The sequence below is a fragment of the Bombus vancouverensis genome, chromosome 14, assembly GCF_051014615.1.
Source record: "Bombus vancouverensis nearcticus chromosome 14, iyBomVanc1_principal, whole genome shotgun sequence".
Taxonomy (NCBI): Eukaryota; Metazoa; Arthropoda; class Insecta; order Hymenoptera; family Apidae; genus Bombus; species Bombus vancouverensis.
Genome location: NC_134924.1, coordinates 9933432 through 9954976, shown reverse-complemented (window position 1 = coordinate 9954976; position 21545 = coordinate 9933432). Strand labels below are relative to the sequence as shown.

The 21545-nt window shown below is 39.6% G+C and overlaps 1 protein-coding gene across 6 annotated transcripts in view; it reads right to left on the bottom strand.

Annotated features, from left to right (window-relative positions):
• LOC117154918 (uncharacterized) overlaps positions 1–21545 on the bottom strand; it is a 506217-nt gene that overhangs the window by 326049 nt on the left and 158623 nt on the right. For 5 of the 6 annotated variants that reach the window (XM_033330351.2, XM_033330377.2, XM_033330342.2 and 2 more), the window contains one exon: positions 4868–4930. The exons of the other annotated variant lie outside the window; for it this stretch is intronic. In XM_033330351.2, coding sequence (XP_033186242.1) covers positions 4868–4930 — 63 coding nt within the window. The remainder of the gene's footprint in view (positions 1–4867; positions 4931–21545) is intronic. 6 annotated transcript variants of the gene reach the window in all.

The following is a 21545-nucleotide window of genomic DNA, read 5'->3' as shown; positions in this document are numbered from 1 at the left end:
CTATTCGGTACAACAAAGCCGACGACATTAGCCAGCTGCTTCCGTTCTATCGTGGAAATAAATCTCACGTCGTCGTTCGGGATTGGGATCCCGCCGAAGAATCGGCCGTTCTCTTTTCTTTTCGAGCGCGCCGGCTGCAGTTCATTTTATGTGCCTTCCACTTCTCGTGAGTACGACGCGCGAGATAATATGGAGGAACGAAGAACGCGGAGCAAAAGAGGAAGCGACTGGAACGAAGTACCCGAGCAAGGAAGAAAAAAAAGACGAAGGATTTTACCCTTCGTGCAGATCGAAGCACCTGAGTCCATCCCAAGGGACATCGTAGTCGCTATTCGACGAAATGGGTGACGATTTATGCAACTTCCAGCACCCAACCCTGTTTATCGACTGTGAAGGATGATTCGAAAATCCTAATGAAAAATTTTCTTAAACCGTAAAGATTGATCAAATAATTTGAACTTATTTGCATCGGTGTGTTTAAGATCTGGTGACGAAGAATCTTGGAAGACTTGGATAGAGAAACAGAAAGTTTAAAGTATTCCGTAATCTCCCTTAACCCCAAAAAACATATATGTAATCGATAATCGATACACATATGTGATCAATTACTGATATGACATTAACAATTCTCTAATAGATTTCATTTTTCATTCGAATCATAAGAAACGTACTTCTGCTATTTCCAATAAGCAGATGTAACCAAATAAACAAATAACTTTCACAAACAATCTTAGTAATTGTTCACATAGATGAAATTAATCGTCGAGCCGAACACCCGCAAGATAAATTTTCTGTACCATTCTTACCAATCGATCCCCTGAAGTTCAACGTATCTGTAAAACCTGGACCCCACGAACCGGTTCGAAATTAAAAAGCTCTCAACGCAACGTGTACCGAGCCGAACGATGAAATAAAAACATCCGACTGCACGAACGTTTATTCGTCGGTATCATTTTCCATCTATATCTCACTCTATCTATTCTTAGCGTGTAGATAGAGTCACTATACGTGTGCACAAAGGGGAACGCATAATTAAGAGTCATTTACAACGGTGACATCGTAGACTATGGATAATTTACGAGTCCATTATATTCGATTTTTCTTAGAAACCATGGTCGTATCGACTAGGGCGTTCTGCTCGTTTTACTCGCTTTTACAAGCTGACGACGTCCCCGATATTTTGATCTTTGAAGACGACTTTTGCCGCCGTGTGCTCGTAAAACTCGCCCTATCTTTAGGGAGAGAAGGAACGAAAGGCAACAGATAAAACGTGTCGCATATAGCGCGGGCTTCGTCACGTCGTGTCGTTTCGAAAACTGTAATATGACAACCCTCCTGACTGGAAGAGCATGCGGGTAAATATTTAGCCGGTCGACAACACATGACTCGACTGATTTCTTTTTCCCGTTCTCTACTCTTCTATCCGATTTTCGATACATTTCCCCGTTATACAATTACGGGTCAGGTGGTCTTAGTTTTATTAAGAAAATTTCTTTTCTGAATGAACATGGTAGCGAGATATCTCGACATTGCAATTTTATAATAGCCATGTTAATTGTTTTCAGTGCAATTTGTATCTATATTAAAGAAGCAAGAAATTTTGGAAAAACTTGTACTACGTAAAACTACTAACAAATATCGTACACGCAGACTTACAATAACGTTCAAATACTTATACATATATATATGCTACTACTACTACTACTACTACTACTACTACTACTATTAATACTATTTTTTACTAAATATACGTTTACAGTAAATGTTTTGTAATTTCTACATATATTTTTAAATTAATTTTAAATTTGGTCAGTATAATTATGATAGTCGCGTCTCATTACAGTGCTAATGGAATTTCAGAATGTTTTATATAACGTTATTACTGTCTTCAAGCATCATTTATAATGAAATAAACGGTGACACGTACGCGGATAATAAATGTCGGCGAGTTTTTCGGGACCATTAGGAGCGACCGGTTGATGCAGCATGTGTGCACCACCGACGCGTCTTAACAAAGCTCGATGCAAGTAATGCGTGCGGCGGAATCAGCTTGCGTAACGCACATGCACGATGCACGCCACGCCGGCTGACCCACATGCGCGGTCTTTATTTAAACTGGTTTCCTCCTTGGCGTCCTTTAGTACCGTCTTTCGGCTACAATTTCATTAAAAGAGTCATCGGTTTCGAGTTCGCGTTCCGCTTCGTTTCGGAATCAATTTCAGAGCGTTGCGTAAAAGACACAGTTTCGACTTCGCTAGAGTTTAATTATGAAGAAATATTTTTAACTTCTTAAAACAAGATATGCGCTTAAAACAAGATGCGCATGATGCGCTAAGAATCAAAAGTCTGTGGTCACCATCTGCTGCGTATAAACCCAGAAGTTAAAAAAAAAGGTACGTTTAGAATTTCGTTATATAAAAATATTGTTTCCTATAGTACTAATCCATAATTAATAATTAAAATCAGAAGAAGATTCATGTTCGAAAAGAGGATAAATATTTGTCCCTAATAAAGACGAAATATCTCTCTATATGTACAAAAACAAATTCATAATTGCGATTTTTATGCAGTAAATCGTAATTTTCACACTCCAACTGTGGTGGGCAGGGTCATTCGAATTTATCGATACACCATTAACCTACAGGCTGACGATGTATCGTGATGCTTGATTTTACTCGGTAATTCTAAAAGTAATTGGACACACTGTTTACTCCATGGCCTTTTCAAAAATAGTTGCACACCTCGCGACCAGATAGTTGTGTCCAGTTATTTGCAGCGCGAAACTGGGTTGCACGTTAAATCGCGCGTTAATCGTACATCGACGCTCTATCAGGGAGAATATTGTTCGATTAGAATGCATTGACGTTCGGAAGAAAAAGTGCTGGTCATCGTCGTGTCATTTTGTAACAGTGCGAAAATACGCGATCGTCGAAATTTAATCGGTTTTCAAGTCTCCAGTTGGTTAAATATGTCAGCTCACAACATGTTAATTTGAAAAAAGATAATAAATCGGATTCGAGAATAAGAATGAAATGGGAGAAGATTATTTAATCGTTGGAAAAAAGAGAAACGGAATCGGTAAATCATTTGCGGAAACGTCGTCCCAGCAACGAGCGCGAGGTTAAAAAGAAGCTCGCGGTCAAAACGCGCGCCCAACTTATGGCTCGTGTACGAGACGCCAGCTAAAATATGACTCCCAAAGCGCGGGTACTCACTACACAGAGGCGTTTCAACTATTAAAATGGAATTTAGTCTCGACCGCCGGCGTATTTCACTTCCTAACTTACAGCGCTCTTGAAACACTCGCATCGTTGCTAAATAATACCATGCCCTCCTAAAACTCGCGTATCAACTCGTCAAATTATGCCTGAACGAACGTGAAAACATCCACCAAGAAACGTTATCAATCTTCTGCACTAACTAAATTATTATACGAAAGAATGAAATATTTTTCGCCACTGTAACTTCCTACTTTAACCAAATTAAAAATTAGCCAATTAAATTAAAGAAGTTAAGTTAGTTAACAATTAGTTAGTTAAGTTAGTTAACAATTTAATCAGTTTCAACGTAGTACGAAGAGAACCGCTAAAATTAACCAACTTTCTGTGTGGTAACATCAAATAGCTGGTACATCAAGTTCCATGAAACGCGACAAACGAAGAGAAAGAATGGCGACGAGAATGAAACGAAGAAAAGGGGTAGGTTAGAGGGCGTAGCCTCGACGTCGGTCACCGAATGGTCCACTGGAATTCTCATACATTCAATCGCCTATCGACGCGGAATTCCAAGACTTTTTGATGAAAAAAGATGGAAAAAGAGCTCGTAGATGTAAGTCTTCCGACAGGGCACGTCGCGCCGTGTCGACGAACGATTCCCACGAGTTGTGCCAACTACGTTCGGGCTCCTCATTTCCATACTACCGCGAATCCCGTTTCCATCGGGGTAGTTTCTATGGATCGGGCCACTATAGAGACCGCGTCACGTGCAGCTACTCGAGGATCGAACAGAGAATTTGCTCGAATCGAGCGACTTTGGATCGGTCGAGGAGGAACTTGATTTATCGCATCCCTCGCTTGAGGGGTGCTCGTCGCTTTTGATGCCTCATCGTTTACAAACTGCGCGAGTCTGTGCGACTGGAGAGGAACTTGGAGTGCCGTACGCTCGATGATTCGCTTGGAAATGCGAATAATAAGGTGGCTACGTTTGTAGATTTTAATTAGACAAATCGGACAACGTAGTTCAGGTTTTTGTATTTACTTCTACTTGTGATAAACCTCTGTTGGATTCGATACACGTCGATCCTTTATTTTATTTTATATAATACGTAGAAGAAGACATATAGGGCAGAAAAGAAATTTTAATACGTGTCTGTGTGAAGTATGACGTGTTTCGTAAGAAATATACAGTTAGACCTTCTTTCAAAGGTGAAACAGAAAATAATAAGATGTCGAGTAAGACATAGAAGAAATAATAAGATTCGTCTAGTAGAATTCTATCTTCGTGAAATATTCAGATATAATAACAACGTTTCTTTCCTTCGTTAATAACCTATGCCACTGACGTGACGTTCAATTGCGACTAAAAGAAATAGACACGCTAGAGTGATAAATAAAACTTGTCGATGAAGTTGCCTAGTAAAACAGATCGGGTAATTAATGTTGCTAGTATACCAGATATTACGTTGCAGAATAGAGTAAAGATATGTATCGGATAGTCTTAATAAGCAGATCAAATAGACAGACTTAATCAAGTAAACAGAGAAGTGTAGATTTTAGTTTGTCAATTAGAATATTAAAAAGTATAATGAGATACTAAGAAACGACATATCTTTTACATCAGTGTCTGTAAGATTCCATTAATTACATACCGAGTTGATGGCTGTCATGCTGCTAACTCGACCTGGATCTGTGTCCACTAGCCCGTTGTCACTCTACAACAAAAAAAAGAAAAAAATTGTCGGTTAATATGAGAAATAACAGAGCCAGTCGCTAATTACGAACGAAATTGGTGATATCGTGGTTGGAAACAACGCGTAAATCACCACGACAATTAAATATCCAACGGATCGTTAATCATCGAAATTTGCAATTGAAATTAACGTGGCAAAAATCAAACACGGAGAATACGTAGAAAAACTGAATCAACCGATTCGTTAATATCGTAGATCGAAGTCGACAAATATTTTAGTTTCTAAATTGTTGGGTTACAAATTAAAACGATCGAAAGAAAAGATAACCGCGATGGAAAGAAAAGTGGAAGGGTAACAGGAACATTTTTGCCCAGCGAATTCACCCAAGAGCGGAGGTAAATGAGGGCTAACACGAGTGCACTCGACGTTGGGCACACGATTTTGTTTTAATCGCCGCCGGTCGCAATTAAAATTTCGTCTCGTCGAAAATGTTTCTTATTCGACTCTCGAAACCGTCTCGTCAAGCGAGGACATTAATTAGGCAGCGCTAATGCCGCTAAAATATCAGAGAAATATAGCGAAATATCGATATCCTTGGTAACGATAATTTCCTTAATGGAGTATAAACTCTTAAAGTACATCAGGCTGAAAAATTATTTATTTAGAAACTTTTTTAATCATTTCTGCTTGAAGGTAGAAATCAAAGAGTGAGACATTAGCGTTAAAAAGGAACGTCGAAAAATAAATTCCGCTTTAGTACATGTTCAAACACATTGGCGAAAGTAGTACTTTAAAACGAAGTTAACATTCTTTTACTACACATTTCACTTATTGTTACGCTACATGATACATCCTATGCTAAAAATCTCGTCACGCGATCTTATTGAAAAATACAAATTGTTTGAAAGAACGATAATATTACAATTGTAACAATTACAATTCACCTACAATTTCTGCTATTCTCTACCAAGTAACGGCTATTCGACAAGGACGCAAATCATGCTGAAACTCGAAACGACAAAAAGAAAACGCTCGTATCTCGCAAGCACGACGATTGCTGAATCGAGGCAAATAAAAGCAACTCTATCGGCGCAGACTCCAAACGAAAGCACGTTCCAGCCAAACTCGAAATCGATCTCGCCAAAAGGCAGCGTTAGTGGTAATTCGTGGTAAAAATCGTGTCTCGATTCGGCGGAAACGTTGGTCGGTCCAGTTTAGAGTCGTCCATGGCGATCTCGCGCGATCCAGTCAGGATTATCGAGATGGAAATTTCGTGCTCGATGCACGGACGACGGAAACGCGCTCGAGAATCATCGGAGCGTATCGTACGGGAGGGGTTCGACACGAAGAAACGGCACAAAGACGACGTCGGCCACGGAATCGTGGCGAAAGAGCAACCTGGGTGCAAGCATCGTTCCGAACTTTGATCGTAAAACTGTGCCGGACTTCTCAGACTAGCTGGAGCGTCCGTCTTGAACGTCTGCCAGATCGGTTATGCTTGAATAAATTTACGTGTCGAAGCAAAGCGTGAACTGCCACCGTTCCGTTTTCCTCGTTCAGCCATCGTGGTTTTTTTGGCCTTAGGCAAAGCCAGGCCGCGAATAGTCGCTCGGAGGTGTGAAGCGAAACGAGGGTGTAATTTCTGATAGGAGACAAGCGCGACGATGCTTCGGCTTGAAACGGTGATACCGATGATCGAAGACGGCTCGTAAAACGAGGGTTAAACGACCTAAGGCTCGTTTTTAATTTCTGTCACGCGGATGACACGATTTTATGATGCTGCGAAATTCAAGCTCGTATTGCCGTTGCTGCTAGTTCGCCTCGCAAAGATGTCCGCCGAATCATGTTCGTTTCTGTTCGTTTCTGTCTGGTAAATTTATACAATGGACGAGTTGGAAAACATGTTCGTTGTTTGGGACGTTGTATGTTCGATGATACACGCGATAGAGGGAACGAAAGTATTCGTGGCGTGGTTATATCGGCGGGTACAGCTATTATTTCGAGGAATGAGCGAGTCTAAACAGATATAGATGAGATTTAATAGATTTCGTTAGAAGAAGACAGTCTGACAGACTTTCCTTACACAATATCAGTTTTCATTCCGCAGACGTGTTTCTGAAACGAATCTGTCATCTCGTCAACTAGTTGGGTGTTGAGTTACGTACGTTACTAGCTGAAAACGGTTCCAACATCTTTTGATCCTCTATTCGCGTACTATGTTTCGATGAAATATTGGAATAAAACTTCGCGTAGTTCCCTTTTGCGAGAAATAGCCATCTTCTCTGACTCTATGGATATATATAGTGGCTCAAGACGGACGGATATATTATGCGTGTTTACCTTTCATCCATCGTAAATTAATAGGTATCTTCGCATTTGCAATAAATACCTTGCACAAGTTTAGATCTCATTGAAACTTTACCGATATGATCACGATAATTTTACTCTATTAGTACGTTAACGAGACCACGAAATGTTTCACGCAACACATGCAACATACTCGTGAAAGATGTGCGCGAGTCTTCAAGAGCTTTCGCGATTCATCCTACATATCCTCACTCGTTAGAGACGTCAGTTTTGTCTGTTTAAACACGTTCGTGCTCCTTCGAAGATGCAGCGAGGGCGACGTTCATTGATTAATTATAATCAGAAGTCCGTAACGCGTGACAAGCCGTGACGAAAGTTGCAACGAAGCGTTAGTTAAAGTCAAACGAGGTTGATCGGCGCATTAGTCATTAGAAGGCAAGAGATGAATTACGCGTGCAACTTCAAGTTCCAGTCCGTTTCCAATACGGTAATTTATTAGGTTCGTTCGCTCGACGGTTTCTCGTCGCGCGATCGCGACCGGGATACATTAGGGAAGATAGATGGCACGAAACCGTATCGTGGAAAAATTCAGCAAAAATGGGAACGTCGGCGGGCTAAGTGATTCGAAGACGAACACCATCGGACCTCTAAACTTGGCAAGAATCAGAAACCTTGAACGACTCGAAACTGGGTTGTATTTTGTTTACGCGCAGCGACTTCCGGGGTGGAAGTGGTCCACCTCGAGCTTTAATAGCGCCATTTGCCCCATCTGCCAAGCAACAATTTCTCGGCCAAGCATATTTTACACACCAGTCCCGTTGCACGGTTACTGAGCAAAGAGAGTATTCGAACACTTATAGAAACATTTTATGAATATATTACGCGTCATATTTTAAATTTCATAATGCAATGAAATTCCAAGCTGTTTCATAGAGTAATATAAAAGTTACCTGTGATAAATGTTCGAATATTTTCGGGAGACATTACAGGCACGCATCGCAGCGAAATTTGATTTTAGCCTTTATACATCAGATATTTTGAAACTCTGATTAGAAATAAAACGAGCTATGATTGTACGACGATGAACTAAGCTGGAGATCGTTTCATGATGTCTCAAGTGGAATAAAAGCGCAGCCAAAAGAGACCGTAAGCGTTGGAATGCGAGATAGTAGATTTTAAATATTAAAATACTATCGCGCCTGATGCAAATTCTCTGTGATAGAGTATCATGGGTACGATTATGCGTATATTATAATTAGATATGCAAAAAAAGAACAAGATTTATTTTCAATGTGTAAAGAAATTTACGGTTAATATGCATTGTACGATGGAAAGTGAAATGATTATTAACTGCAATTACTCTAAAAAATTTATATTCCCTTAGAACAAATTATTTCCTTCCTCAAGTTAATATTATCTCGATGCATGATGGTTCAACAAATTCAAACAAACTCGAAAACGAAAGTTTTAAAATGGGAATAGGTATTTTCAATCCGTCATAAACGTTTGTGTTACAGGAATGCAGAGTAAAATTTTACCGTTGCATAAAATCGGAATAACACGCGGAGCATTATGCGTGTTAATATGTTCCATGTGAGCCATCGGCTATTCACAGCATATGTATAGTCGGCAGAAGTGAAATTTCCGTTAGGGGAACAAAAATATCGTTTGCTATACTGTGCAAATGCAGTACATGTAATATATTACAACGCTTAAATATTTTAATCTAGCCATTTCTTCCACTTAAATTTAAGATACTGTCAAAACTCAAAACATTCTTATAAATGTATTTTCATCTTCTAAGAATGAAGGAACGTTTCAACTTCCTCGATTTTGTAACTAGAATCATGCAAATCAATCGAATATTGTTAAAGAAGATGACTGAAATTCCTAGCAGAAATTCTCTTTTCAATTTTCCTATTGTTGCTATTGAGATATGTATAATTTTCTGTGCTAGACTAGATTAGCCGCGTAGTAGTGACAGACGTACGTGAATATGAGTGTGTGGAAGTATGTGTGTGCACAGCGTCTCGAAAAACAGATGAATGTAACTGTTCCGTTGGCAGTGTGATATGGAAGATGGCGAGACAAAGAAAGTGCTGAGACGCGTGCAAATGTATATCGACGAAGATCTTGGAAATCGTTTATTAAATAAATCTAAAACTATTTTAATATGAATTCTAGGTGTAACCTTAGTGTTCCTTTACTTTTATTTTATTTTAAGATCCACAATTCTCAACGCTTACAATGGCTACAAAATTGATACTATATCTAGTATTTATTATAACATTTATACACCAATTAGGTAGGTACAAATATATTAAATTTCGTATCGTTCAGCGATAGTTTCATGCGACTGCAAAATATCCATGTCGTGAAAATATTGAGTTCCATTAAAAGAAATTATTTGGTTGGAAAATACGGAAAGTAAATATATGTACAAATATATATTGTAGCCACTGTAGGTTTCCGATAGATCTTCAAATTTTATTCCCTTCAATTAAACGAATTCTTGGATCGTCGTCGTGTTTGCTTGCAATACGTCGACCGAGTCGGTTACTGTTATGATTTAACATGGAGCGAAACAGCGTCTTGGCTAAGCCAAGTGTGGATGCGGCAATAAAACGGCGGAGAGATATAAAGACGTCGTCTGACAAAGTCAGGGTGCAAAGTTATAGAATGTAGCCAGAAGTTAAATCGAAACGCAGGGAACGTCGTAAAAGAGTCTGCCGTTAATTTACGATGGCGCACTGACAAAGAGGATCGACCACTTTTCGTCAACGACATGATTCCGTGGGCCACAGGATCGTCTTCCGGCGAGCTGGCAATTTACGATGTCCAATTATCGACCTGCGCTGACCTATTTACCCGTGCAATCGTGGAAACGCTCCTTAATATCTCGAACCCCCTAATCTCAGCCGACATCGCGACTATGTTGTCGTCGATGAATCACAAACGCGATAAGGAAAAGCGTATAAAACGTGAAATGAACGAACGAGGCTTTACATATTCCGACCTGCTCTGTTTGAAGCAACTGATACTTTGAGAATGACAGTGAAATATCAGAGGAATATTTGGAAAATTGCCTGAGAACATAATCAAATTCAAGAATAATCGTATTTTGTAGAAGGGGAAGTATCGAGGCACGAAAGAATGTTTTATGATTATATTACGTGTGTTGTATAAAATAATTAGAAACCTCGTTAACGCTGTAGCGAGATACGATTGTTACGTAATGTCCACTGTTATATTAATATTCATCGAACAATAATTCTCTATTTCTCTCCGGGAAATACGAAGAAAAATCGGGTCAAAGAAAGGTAACTGGCTTGAACTCACCTCGATTTTATCAAACCTAAACCCAAAAATAAAAACAGACAGAGTTACGTAAGTACCACTCTCTCTCACTCACTCTCTCTCTCCTTCTTAGATCTATTTCTAGTTTCTAAGAACAATCCAATCTTACACAAATTACTTTATAATTCAACAGCTTGCAACAACGGAATCACAAAAAATCCCTGCATAACAATTACTAAAATAGAAAAAGAATGAAACTACGGTTTTATACATTGTTTCCTCGTCCAGATTCCGGATGATCCGAAAATTCCTTCGAAAAACTAGATCATTCTGAAAAGAAATCTTTCAACGACATTAAGGTAGGGTAATGTTTTCAACTTGTTATAACATCTAGCACGACGCAACAATCGTTTCTCAATATTAAGGAGACTTCGTAGGCGATTTAAATAATTCCGCGGGAATTTGGTCCCGTACGGGTACCGGAAGGTCGGGAAGTTCTTCAATTTATAGGAGAAACGTCGTTGAATGGCTTTGCCTTCCTTTTGCCTTTCCGCGCTTCAGTCCCTCCCTATTTCGCCCTTTCTGTCGCCGTATCTCTTTTTCTGCTACATTTCTCTGTGTTCCATCCACTTGTAGTTCGTCTTTCATTCCCTTTATCGCTTCCCGGTCTTGGCGAATCAAAGACCGCGGTCGTAAAAATGGAGATTCCTGTTCAACGACAGGGCACCGTATCGATAAGGAAAATCAAATTGTAATTCCTCGTACGCGTACGAGCGCGACGTCGACATAGTCGATAAGACGAAAAGAGAGAGCCACTTAAGATTTAGTAGTCTATAAAGATCAGCTGCTTTCTTGTTGTTCTCTTACTAAAATAACTTTTTCCTTTACCACTACTGACTTATATATATATAGTTTCTAAGTATACCCATCTTGTCTCTTAAAAAAGATTTAATTACTTCCTGCCCCATAAACGAAAGAAAAATTTGTCCATTCGAAAGTTGACCTCGAGCAAATACGAATTTCCAATTCCAACGTACTACTTCCTGTTTGTCGTCGAACTATGATCCATAAACCAACATTCGGACTCTCTAAGTACACCAGGGGATTGACTAGCTCCAAATTAAAGACGAGCCATTAATTAACACATTTATGCGCGTCAATAGGGTGACAACGATAAATCAAAGCGCAGTCGATATTTCTTCCACGGTCTGTCAGCAAATCCATTTCCAAGAGTCCCGCAATTTCTTCGCCCGAGTATCGTCACGTCACGTCGATCGTAAGAGAAGGATACGCAGCACCGGCGAGTCAAACAGAAAAAGAAAAGAAGAAAGGAAGGACGAGTATCACGTCCGTCAAAAGCTCTTCCTGTTCCGTGTATTTGTTACGTCGCGTCGCGTCGGCACGAGCTAACGAAAAGAATCGAGTGCATTAAAACCTTGTCAAGGGGCATGGGCGACAGAAAGAGCTCGGCCCTGGGTCGTTCTACAAACGGAAGTATGCCGGGTGATTGATGGCCGACCGATTGTCAGTAGAAGCGAACGCACAGCAGCCTCGACGATAATTCACCGCTACGTCTTCCCCTTTCTCTCTCTTTCCTTATATTTCACTCGTTCTCACCTTCGTTCTTTCTCCCTCGTTCTCGGTCTGTCTCTCGTTCTGTCCCATGGCTGACACGCGCCAGGGCTGTTAAAAATAGGGAACAGCGGAGATTAGACGGCCGCAGAGTTGTCAGACATCGGCGGCATCGGGTAACAAGAAGCAGCGAGAGAGCAAGACGAAAAGTCCTCGCGAGTAGCGTGTGTCGACCGTGTTCTCTCGCCTATTCCTCGTTCTTCCCCTTCATCATTTTCATTGGCCGGACGTTCGTTTGCGCCGGGCCGTTCTATTCTTTCGCGGCGACGTCGTCACGGCCACTCGCTTTTTACCGCATAATTAAGCAGCCTCGCGTCATTCGTCACGCGCGTTTCGCCGGCTTTTAATTTAAACTCGTGATTCATGGAGCCACGATGACGAAAAAAGGCGACGCATCGTTCCTCGCAAGGTGCAGACCTCGAAGAAACCTGACTTCGTAACATCTACACACACACATATATATATGCATAGGTGATATGTCTACTCACGTGAAAATTCGGTAGAACTTTACTTGTTTGAAAGATTGGACGAGAGAATTGGCACAAAAGCTGGGAGAAAGATCGAGATCTACTTCGATTCGTGACTCTGTGAAATGTGCGTTGTACAGGTTGTATCTTAGCTTTAGTTAGGTTTCGGAATATTACACGAGCCTTTATGTGTCATTGCATCGATTATTGTCAATTACAACGGTTAATTTACAGGAAATTTATTTATGCAAAAATATACACAATGATCGCTTTGTATTTTAATTTCACTTTTCTTTCTTTTACAGAAAAATATGAATTTGCGTAAACGTGCAAAGTCTAATAACGAATCATACTATGCAACGATGAAGCAGATAAGGGAAGTCGTGATTCCTCGAAGCGATCAAAAAACTGCACTAAACGATAAGTTTATCCTGTATCTCATCCACGGCTTTAGAATCAAGAAGGAGCGCAAAGAGCCACTGGTAATATACCTCTGGATACACATATGAACTTCTTGATCGATAGGTTAAATAATCCGCGATAATAAACGAACCTGTTCCTCGATCGATTCGATATTTCTGCTGGAACGATGAGTCAGCGAGCAGCAGTGCGAAACGGAGAAATAGGAGTAACGAAGAAGATGAGAAACGTGGCACGAATGAATACTAGGAGAATGATTAAAATCGTCCGAGAATTTGATCTTTTTTCAATTAAGTCAGCACTTCGATCAGCGACTGATTGACTTGCAAGGTTACTGCGGATCGATACCTCGTTGCCTTTAAACGGATTGAGTAGGCATGGGTCACGGTTACGAAAATCGCAACACATTAGATACACGCTTCGAACGATTGAAACATAATCTTGTTAAAACGATACGTATCGTACAATCAGATATAAAAATGGAACGTCGATCTTGTATATTGAATCAACACGTTTGTATCGAGAAGAAGCGCAAGGAGAGTTAGAACATAGTTTGTATGGATGATGAGCGAATGAAGAAGCTCGTTGATCATTTTCTCGCGTGATCTCATTGAAATAATAGTAGTTTCAAGTTTCAAAGTAGAATTTACGAAGAATATACGTTTGAATATTCTCTTTACTGACAACTTGTCATTTTAGATTTAGTAACCGAGAAGCTTTACGAAAAAATAATATATAGATCCATGGTGAATATTATAGACGTTGAGTACATTTTCTGGTCAGATGATAGAATTATATCTTCTTCTTTTTTAAGCGCTATTATAATTATCGATTAAAACGAAGCTCATATTACAAAACTAGAACTAATTCCATAGAAAATCTTCACCGAGTTTATATCGATTACGGGAGAAATAATTTTAATTTGTATGTAAAAGTATCTTTCGTGTAATAAACAATGATCTACTATCCTCGTACGTTTTAATGCACCAAGACGAAATATTCCAATTTTACGTGAAACTGAATCAAAATTTATCTGACACGGGCAGAATAACTCTTTCGAACGTAATTTACTTTGATAGTTATTTTCAGAGCGGTAAAACTGAGAATTCTGAGGTCGAGAACATCGAAAATTCCTTCGATTCATCGATCCGTTTTTAAATAGCTTTAGTTTATTTTTAGCTGAAAGATTCTCTGCAAATAGTCTTATATAAAATTCCTATGATCCTCTTCGTTGCATGCTACGAGCAGAATAAAACGTATCGTTATAACGTACAAGACAGCATAGCTACTAATGTCACGATTATAGTAACGTTTAGAACAAGAGTGACGAACGTGAAGCAGACAGTAGAAATGTTATGCATTAGTCCGCCAGAGCTACAATTACGTCACGCGTATAGATAGATTTTATGCTTTTTTATCTCTAACTACCTGACATCTGAATCGAGAGACACGTGTTCGACAAGGAATAATTATTAAATTTCTCGCGAGCACGTAAGATAAGACAAAATGTTATCGAGGTAATTAATAAAATGACATGCAACTGGAGGACAGATTACAAATACACTGGATATTTTACAATTCTGTATAATACGATGTGTTTTAAAATATATAACATCCATCAAGCTTTACGAGTTTATAAAATTGAAATTATAGAAAAGTGTAGAGTTTCAGTGGAATTAAAGAATCATAATCAAATGAAACATTATAACAACTGCACTAAACGGTGTCAAGGCTGCTCGAAACTCAGAACGCACATATATTTTAATTTATCACCCCATAACTGACAACAGTCGTCATATGATCATAAACCTTTCGCCATTTTGCATAAACTTCCCAATCTTAAACCGCACGTCTTTACTTCAAATTTACAACTTCCTCTTCTTTTCGGTTAATGCGAGTAACTGAAAATCTCGTTCAAGCTTCAATCGCCAAGCTGTTTTTCAAACTAACACTTTCAATGCTACTGATGCATACGTTGCGTCGTCTAACAATAAATAGAAAATGTAAGTGCGGCTATCGCGTTTGTACCTTTTTGTGTTTCGACAAAAAAGTTTTGCTCTGATTTTTGGAAAGAAAACGATGGTCAATATGCTGAAACAGAATTATCGGTTCAAGCAAAGACACTTCTGGCAATTGTAAAACTGAAGTAACTACTCTATTAGCAACGAATATGCTTCGCGTCGAGGCTTCGCTTAAACTGGGTTGTTCGAAAAATTCGTGTTTCACAATCGATGTCTTAAGGAAAACATAACCGAGTAAAGAAGGAAACATAACTGACTATAAAAAAAAAAATAACTAGAAAGGCACAAAGTCTGTTTAAGTTGTTTTCATGAAACCTGTCTAACTCACGCTCAAGCAAATCTCTATAAATCGAGGATTTTAGTTCTTCCTTGAAATTGCCGAGCTTCGATTACGTTCTAACGATGCTTAATGTTTTATTTCCTAACAACCGCGAGCACAGCATGCGTTTACTATAGTCGATCGAAGAGAGCATTAGACGCAGCCAAAAAGAAGCACGCGGGCGTTCGAACAATGAATGACGAAAGACGAGAACGAACTCGCGAGAAGCATTCTCGAAAGCACAGCACCGAGCGCGTGCATTGTCATGCTAATAGCGCGCGTACAGAGTCATCGATCATCGCTGCTTTGCCTTCGCTTTCGCTCTCCTCCGTCTCTCTTCGTCTTTTTTCCTCTCCCTCTCTCTCGCTCTCTCTTCTGTTTGTCCTTTCAAACATTTTCCACCCCCGGTCCTTTGTCCGTACATTTTGCCGCCGGTGTTTCCTTAATAACGTAACCTGACACATGCGCGATCCACCTATACATAGACACGCACATACAACCGAGCAGCTTTTAAGCACCACGTAATCACGCAGTAGTTTCGCTAACGTCCTTTCCAACATTCGAGCTTCAGAGGGACGCGTGGCTGGTTACGTGAAAGCTCTTCGTGGACGAAACACGGGAAAGAAGGCGAGAGAAGGGAGATTAGAGGTGAAGATTCAATTTCGAACTGACGGTGTTTGCGCTTTGTGCGCTTGCCCGCTTGTTACGCCATAGTTTGGATAGGTTTTAACGGTGAAATCCGGAAGATGGATGGATGAGAAATATTTATAAGGTTTCGTGAGTTTTTGTACTTTCTAATTATAATACGATAATTGAAAAAGAAATACTTTTAATATCTGACAGATTGTTGTCTACTTATAGTAGGCTGGAATATAACATTTATTGCTGTTTCGAGGAATTGCGGAGGCAGCGGAAACATTTGGAGAATTTTTCACTTTACAAACTACCTGGAATGTAATATTTATTTGTATTTTGAAGTATTTTGAACGTTGAAGGAATTTTTGTGTATTCGTATCATTCACAGTACGATATTTCTACTCAAATAATCTAAAACATAGCGTTTAACGTATAGGAAGATTGCTGAAAAAGAAATATTTATAACGTTTCGAGGATTCTTAGCTACGCGTACCATCTGCAATAAAATATTTCGTGGGAAGAAAAGTATTTGTAACGTTTAAAGAATTCCTATTCGTTCAAATTTCCAGAAATATAATGGCCGATGGTGAATCGTCGATGTGAATGAAGAAAAAATATTTGCAATGTTTGAAGAATTTTGTCCATGCAAATTACCTGGCAAATGGTACTGGATAGTGAATCAGCGATATGGTTGAAAGAGGATCATTTCTGACGTTTCAACAATTTTTCTTCATGCAAATTACCTAGAAACGTAAAAGTGAATCGACGTGCTGGTTATAAGACAAGTATTTGCAATGTTTGAAGAATTTTAAAGTATATTGAGTTTAGAAGATTGAGATTATTTCTTGGAATGATGAGCAGAAATGTAGGTTTTGATTCAGAGAGACGAATAAAGCGTGTACCAAGTAAACGTAAAGGATATGCTCCTGCAGAAATGTGCCCTACAAACCGCTCATAATCGTGTTTCTACTCGGTGCAGCTATCTACCTTTACGACAACTTTATTATACGCTTCCCGTGATTATGTACGATACGAATTATAAGATACAGGTAACGTTTCTTCAAACGAAGCGAGGATCGTTTCGTGTAACGCGCTATTATCAAACGTTGCAAGTCCGTACGAAGTAAATTACGCTGAGAACAAGTCTTCCACGTCTGCGGTTAAAACTACGGTCTATAGACCTCTGATAAATACCTGTTTTATATACGACAAACGCGAATACGTAAAACCAACGATTACAATGTACATAACATGCTGATTGTGGGGAAAATGTCAGTTGTCAACCAAACGTAAGAAATACAAATAAGAACTAGCGATACACAGCTATGGTAGATTATCTACCTCCGTTCACGTAACAAATTACCTTGCTTCCTTTAGCCTGTAACTCAGTACCTCTGATAAACACATTTCAAACATAATGACTACATAAAGGTAGTATGATCGCAGTATCGGACCAACTTCTTCGATCGATTTCTATCTCGAGGGAAGATAAACGAACGCAAAAATTACTCGACCCATTATTAAATTGTATTCCACGTTGCACGTTAATCGGAATTCGCGAGCACTGAAGGAAAACTCGCGCGTTTACGAAAAACGCATAAAAGCAAAACGCATTTTCTGGTCGTATGGTTGAATCATTATAAAAATCGTACTTATTTCGTGGATATAGAAAGAACGATAGATGTAAAATCAAAACTTCCAACGAAGTTTACTCGATTTATGTTCTGTTTTATACATCCTATCTTTAGAAATCTTCTCGATTGTATTTCCTTATCGAATCCACCGAAAAATTAACAACGTGAGAAGCTAACGAAAGTGACGACAGTCCGGAACAACGACCATAGCTGTGTCGTATAGAGATCTAATTGTACGACAACGGACTTGTTGATGCGTATAGCGAAGATACACAGTGGCATGCCAGATTTATACACACACACGCGTCCTCGGAGAAACAGAGATACACATAGCACGCTCGGACGACTGGTCGGTGAACGAGCCGCGATTTATAATTCCTTTAAGCGGAGCAAGAGCGCCGCCGGGCGCAAATTGCCACGGGGAGAATACGCCGGCCTTGATTTGTCGCTCAACACACCACCAACTTCTTGGCAAATTGCGCGGTTATGCGGCTACACGTCTAGTTCATGCGTCATGTTTCTCGATGTCCTCGAAAGTCGTGTTTCCCGTATCGGGCGATGAAATATCGCTTCTGGTTTCATCAGTTTTCCAACGTAACCGTTTACGACCGATACGTGTTAAAAGACGAAAATATATTAATCGTGAAAGTCTTATCTTCTGTCCTTTTATTTTCAAAGTTGACGTGGCATGTGATCTATTCATTATCGTGTACAACGAAAAGGAACTTTCTACCGTTGTGAAATTCTTAAAAGGAATCCTTTATTGGCTGTATGTGATAAGAAAAGAAAGACATTTCAATATTCGAATATTGGTAATAAAGTTGTTCAAATGCTGTTGAGAAATTCGTTTTAATTTTAGTAAGGCGTTGGAAGATCCTGTGTACAAGAATCATAGGTGTTTTTCCTACACGTAAGTTATTTCCAGGATTATGTGGGCGTGTAAATTATCTTTATCGAATTTCTTTATTAGATCACCCGATAATTTGTTTTTCTTTTCCTGACATGAATAATGAATGTCATTCTTACAACAAACGTTGCGATAAGTATAATGAAATTCATCGTGATTGAAGTTTTATAAAAGGAGGAATGAGAAATTCAGTGGAAGGACAATAAATAATCTTAGACAATGAAAATACATTAGCGATTAATTCTACACAGATATTTGCTTATCTTCGTCCGAAGTATCCAAAAAACCGTATTGCTTATGTATTTTACTCTAATATACGTACATATAATAATCAATTTTTCCATAAACCATACACAATATTTTAGCCATACCATCTACAATACGGCATTCATTAAAAAAACGTGTTTCGAGTACTGACATTTTTACGATATTTATTTCAAACTGCCTGTACATCGTGCAAGACTATAAAACAGAATAAAAAAGAACAGAAACAGAGCCAGAAGCGAAATGATAAATAGAGGCACGTTAGCTCGTCCACGGTATAATACATCCCCAATTAAAAGCCACGGCGCGTTGGACTTTTTGAAATTCCATTTCGTTTCTGACACTGTTGGCAGTAACGCGTGTCCAACGTCACTGGGCCCGCAGAAATTTCATTAGACGACAGACTGACGCAAATCGTAGCATTTTTACCGCTAATTGTCCGTCGACAACGAAAATATTCTACAGAGTCTGTGAATTCTTGCCGGGTGCACGCTAAAGCGATGTAATTAAATAACGAAATTTTCCGCGTTCCATCCGCTTTATTACGAAATTCCGTCAATAATCGCCCGTTGATCGAATCAACAATCTTCCTCTTTCGTAGTTTTAACCCTTTTCGTTCATACCACGACCGAGTCAAATTGATCGGATTAATTCGCACCATGCCAGATGACTATAAAAAACCAGAGAAAATTAAGAGGAGAAATAAAGGAACGAGACGGAGGATGTACGAAGAAACGGTCGATTAAAACGCGTCGTTCGATATTCATTTTTCCAAGAGAAAGGCTGCACGTCGACGACACGGCCGATTAATTAATTTAAGCATCTCCAGCGTGACGTTATTAACCTCGAATTAAAAATAGCCTCGGAATCAACAGCGACCGATCAAAGCCGTATGAATGGATTAAACGAACAAAAAGAAAAAAAAAGGAAAAAGAAAAACGAAAAAATAAAACAAAAGGGGAAAGGGAGAGAAAATAGTAGAAAAGGGTCGAGAGAAAAAAGGGATGGTGACAAACAAGAGTGAAAAGAGGTCGATTAGAAAAAATGGGAGTGATATGTTACACGATGGCGTGGATCGCTCTTTGAAAATTCTATGGAAAATATTGTCGGGGCCACGCATCGAGCGTCGCTTCATGGAAAATACGTCTGACCGACGATCGTAAACGTCTATTGCCAGTGGAGGTACCGTGTACCGAGCGGCTACCATGACGATGGTTCGCGCGCGCGTCATTCGTCGAAACGACGAAACGGTTCTACACCTGCTCGGTCTATAATTCCAAGACGTTCGTTTACATTCCAACGACTCTACGAGAGCAATATTTTTACAAAGTCTAGAACATGCGCCTAGTGAGACCCGGCTGGCATGTAACGGACCTCGCGTCTGTATAAAGCTAAGAATAAAACGACAAGACTTCGTTAATTGAACGAGAAGAAGGATGCAGTAACTTCACGTGAACGGCGTCCATTAGCCAGGGAATATAGAAATAATAATAGAGGATATTGTAAGCAATATCTGTAGCGCTTTAACGAAACGAACGCGACACGATGATTATAAATGGCGCGACTTCCTACCACTTTACGACGAATGCTCCTCCTATTTTCCTTTATTCTCCCTTTCAATTTCGATTTCAAACTAATGATAGAGAAGAATCGATATCATCGAGGTCACGAAAATTACAACGGACGAGTCTAGCGTGCTATTCTAATCTATAATTTTCTCCATCACGCTACTTTCCCTTTCGTGAAAGCGATTTCAAAGTCTCCGACCGTTTAACCGCGTTTAGAGATCACAATCTTGTCCATGACACGCTCGATAACGACTCGTCCTTCCTCTTTCGTCGATACAATATGCAAATCGTATTTATGAAAATGAATAAATTAAAGTAAACAAAACGCTACGTCGAACGATATCTTATAAAGGATCGTAAAATAGTCGTGAAAGAAGAAACCGATAGAGAGGAAAGGAAAATAGAGATAAAATAAAATCAGAGATCTGAGAGCGAGCTGTATCGATCGCGGCGAGTCGCTCAACGTCGGCACATAAATTCTGGAAACGAAGCGGTCGGGCTTCCTCGAGGAGCTCGCGAAACTTGAACGAGGTCAAGAAGAAGTAGTAACGTTGTCGGTTCCCGCCACGTATCCTCGTGATAACTGCGCGATAGAATGTTCTCTTAAATTTCCCAGGTGGATCCCGGCCGTACTTGCTTTCGCGACGTCTTTATACGGTTTCCAACGAATACCTATGCGTCTTGTGTCGGCCCATTCAACCATTCGCGAGAAGCCACGTCCTTCGAGAATAAGCGAATATCGAGGATGTCGCGGGAAAGTGGCTGCTTCCACGGACAGGACTGTCATTTTTCATGTATATAACTCGTGCCTGGATTTTCGAGACGGCAGAAGTTTCGCGAAGGAGCAACAGAGGCGCGACGGAACCTGCGATTCCAAGTGAAACTGGCGTCACAATGAAATTCTGGATATCTTTCTTTTTGCCTTTTTCCCGTCTTCCCGTGATCACTCTGACGTTTAATTTTGCTCTGGATGAAAAAGCACGAGCAAACTTCGGCGCGTTGAAAATTGTTCGGAATTAAAGCACAGTAACTGGCGAAAGTAATATATTTACTATAGAAAATATTTATGCATATATTATTCGTGTACAAAACATTTTGACATTTAATTCGTATTATAATGAAATATGACTATCACGATTACGACTATCACATTGGTAAAATTTC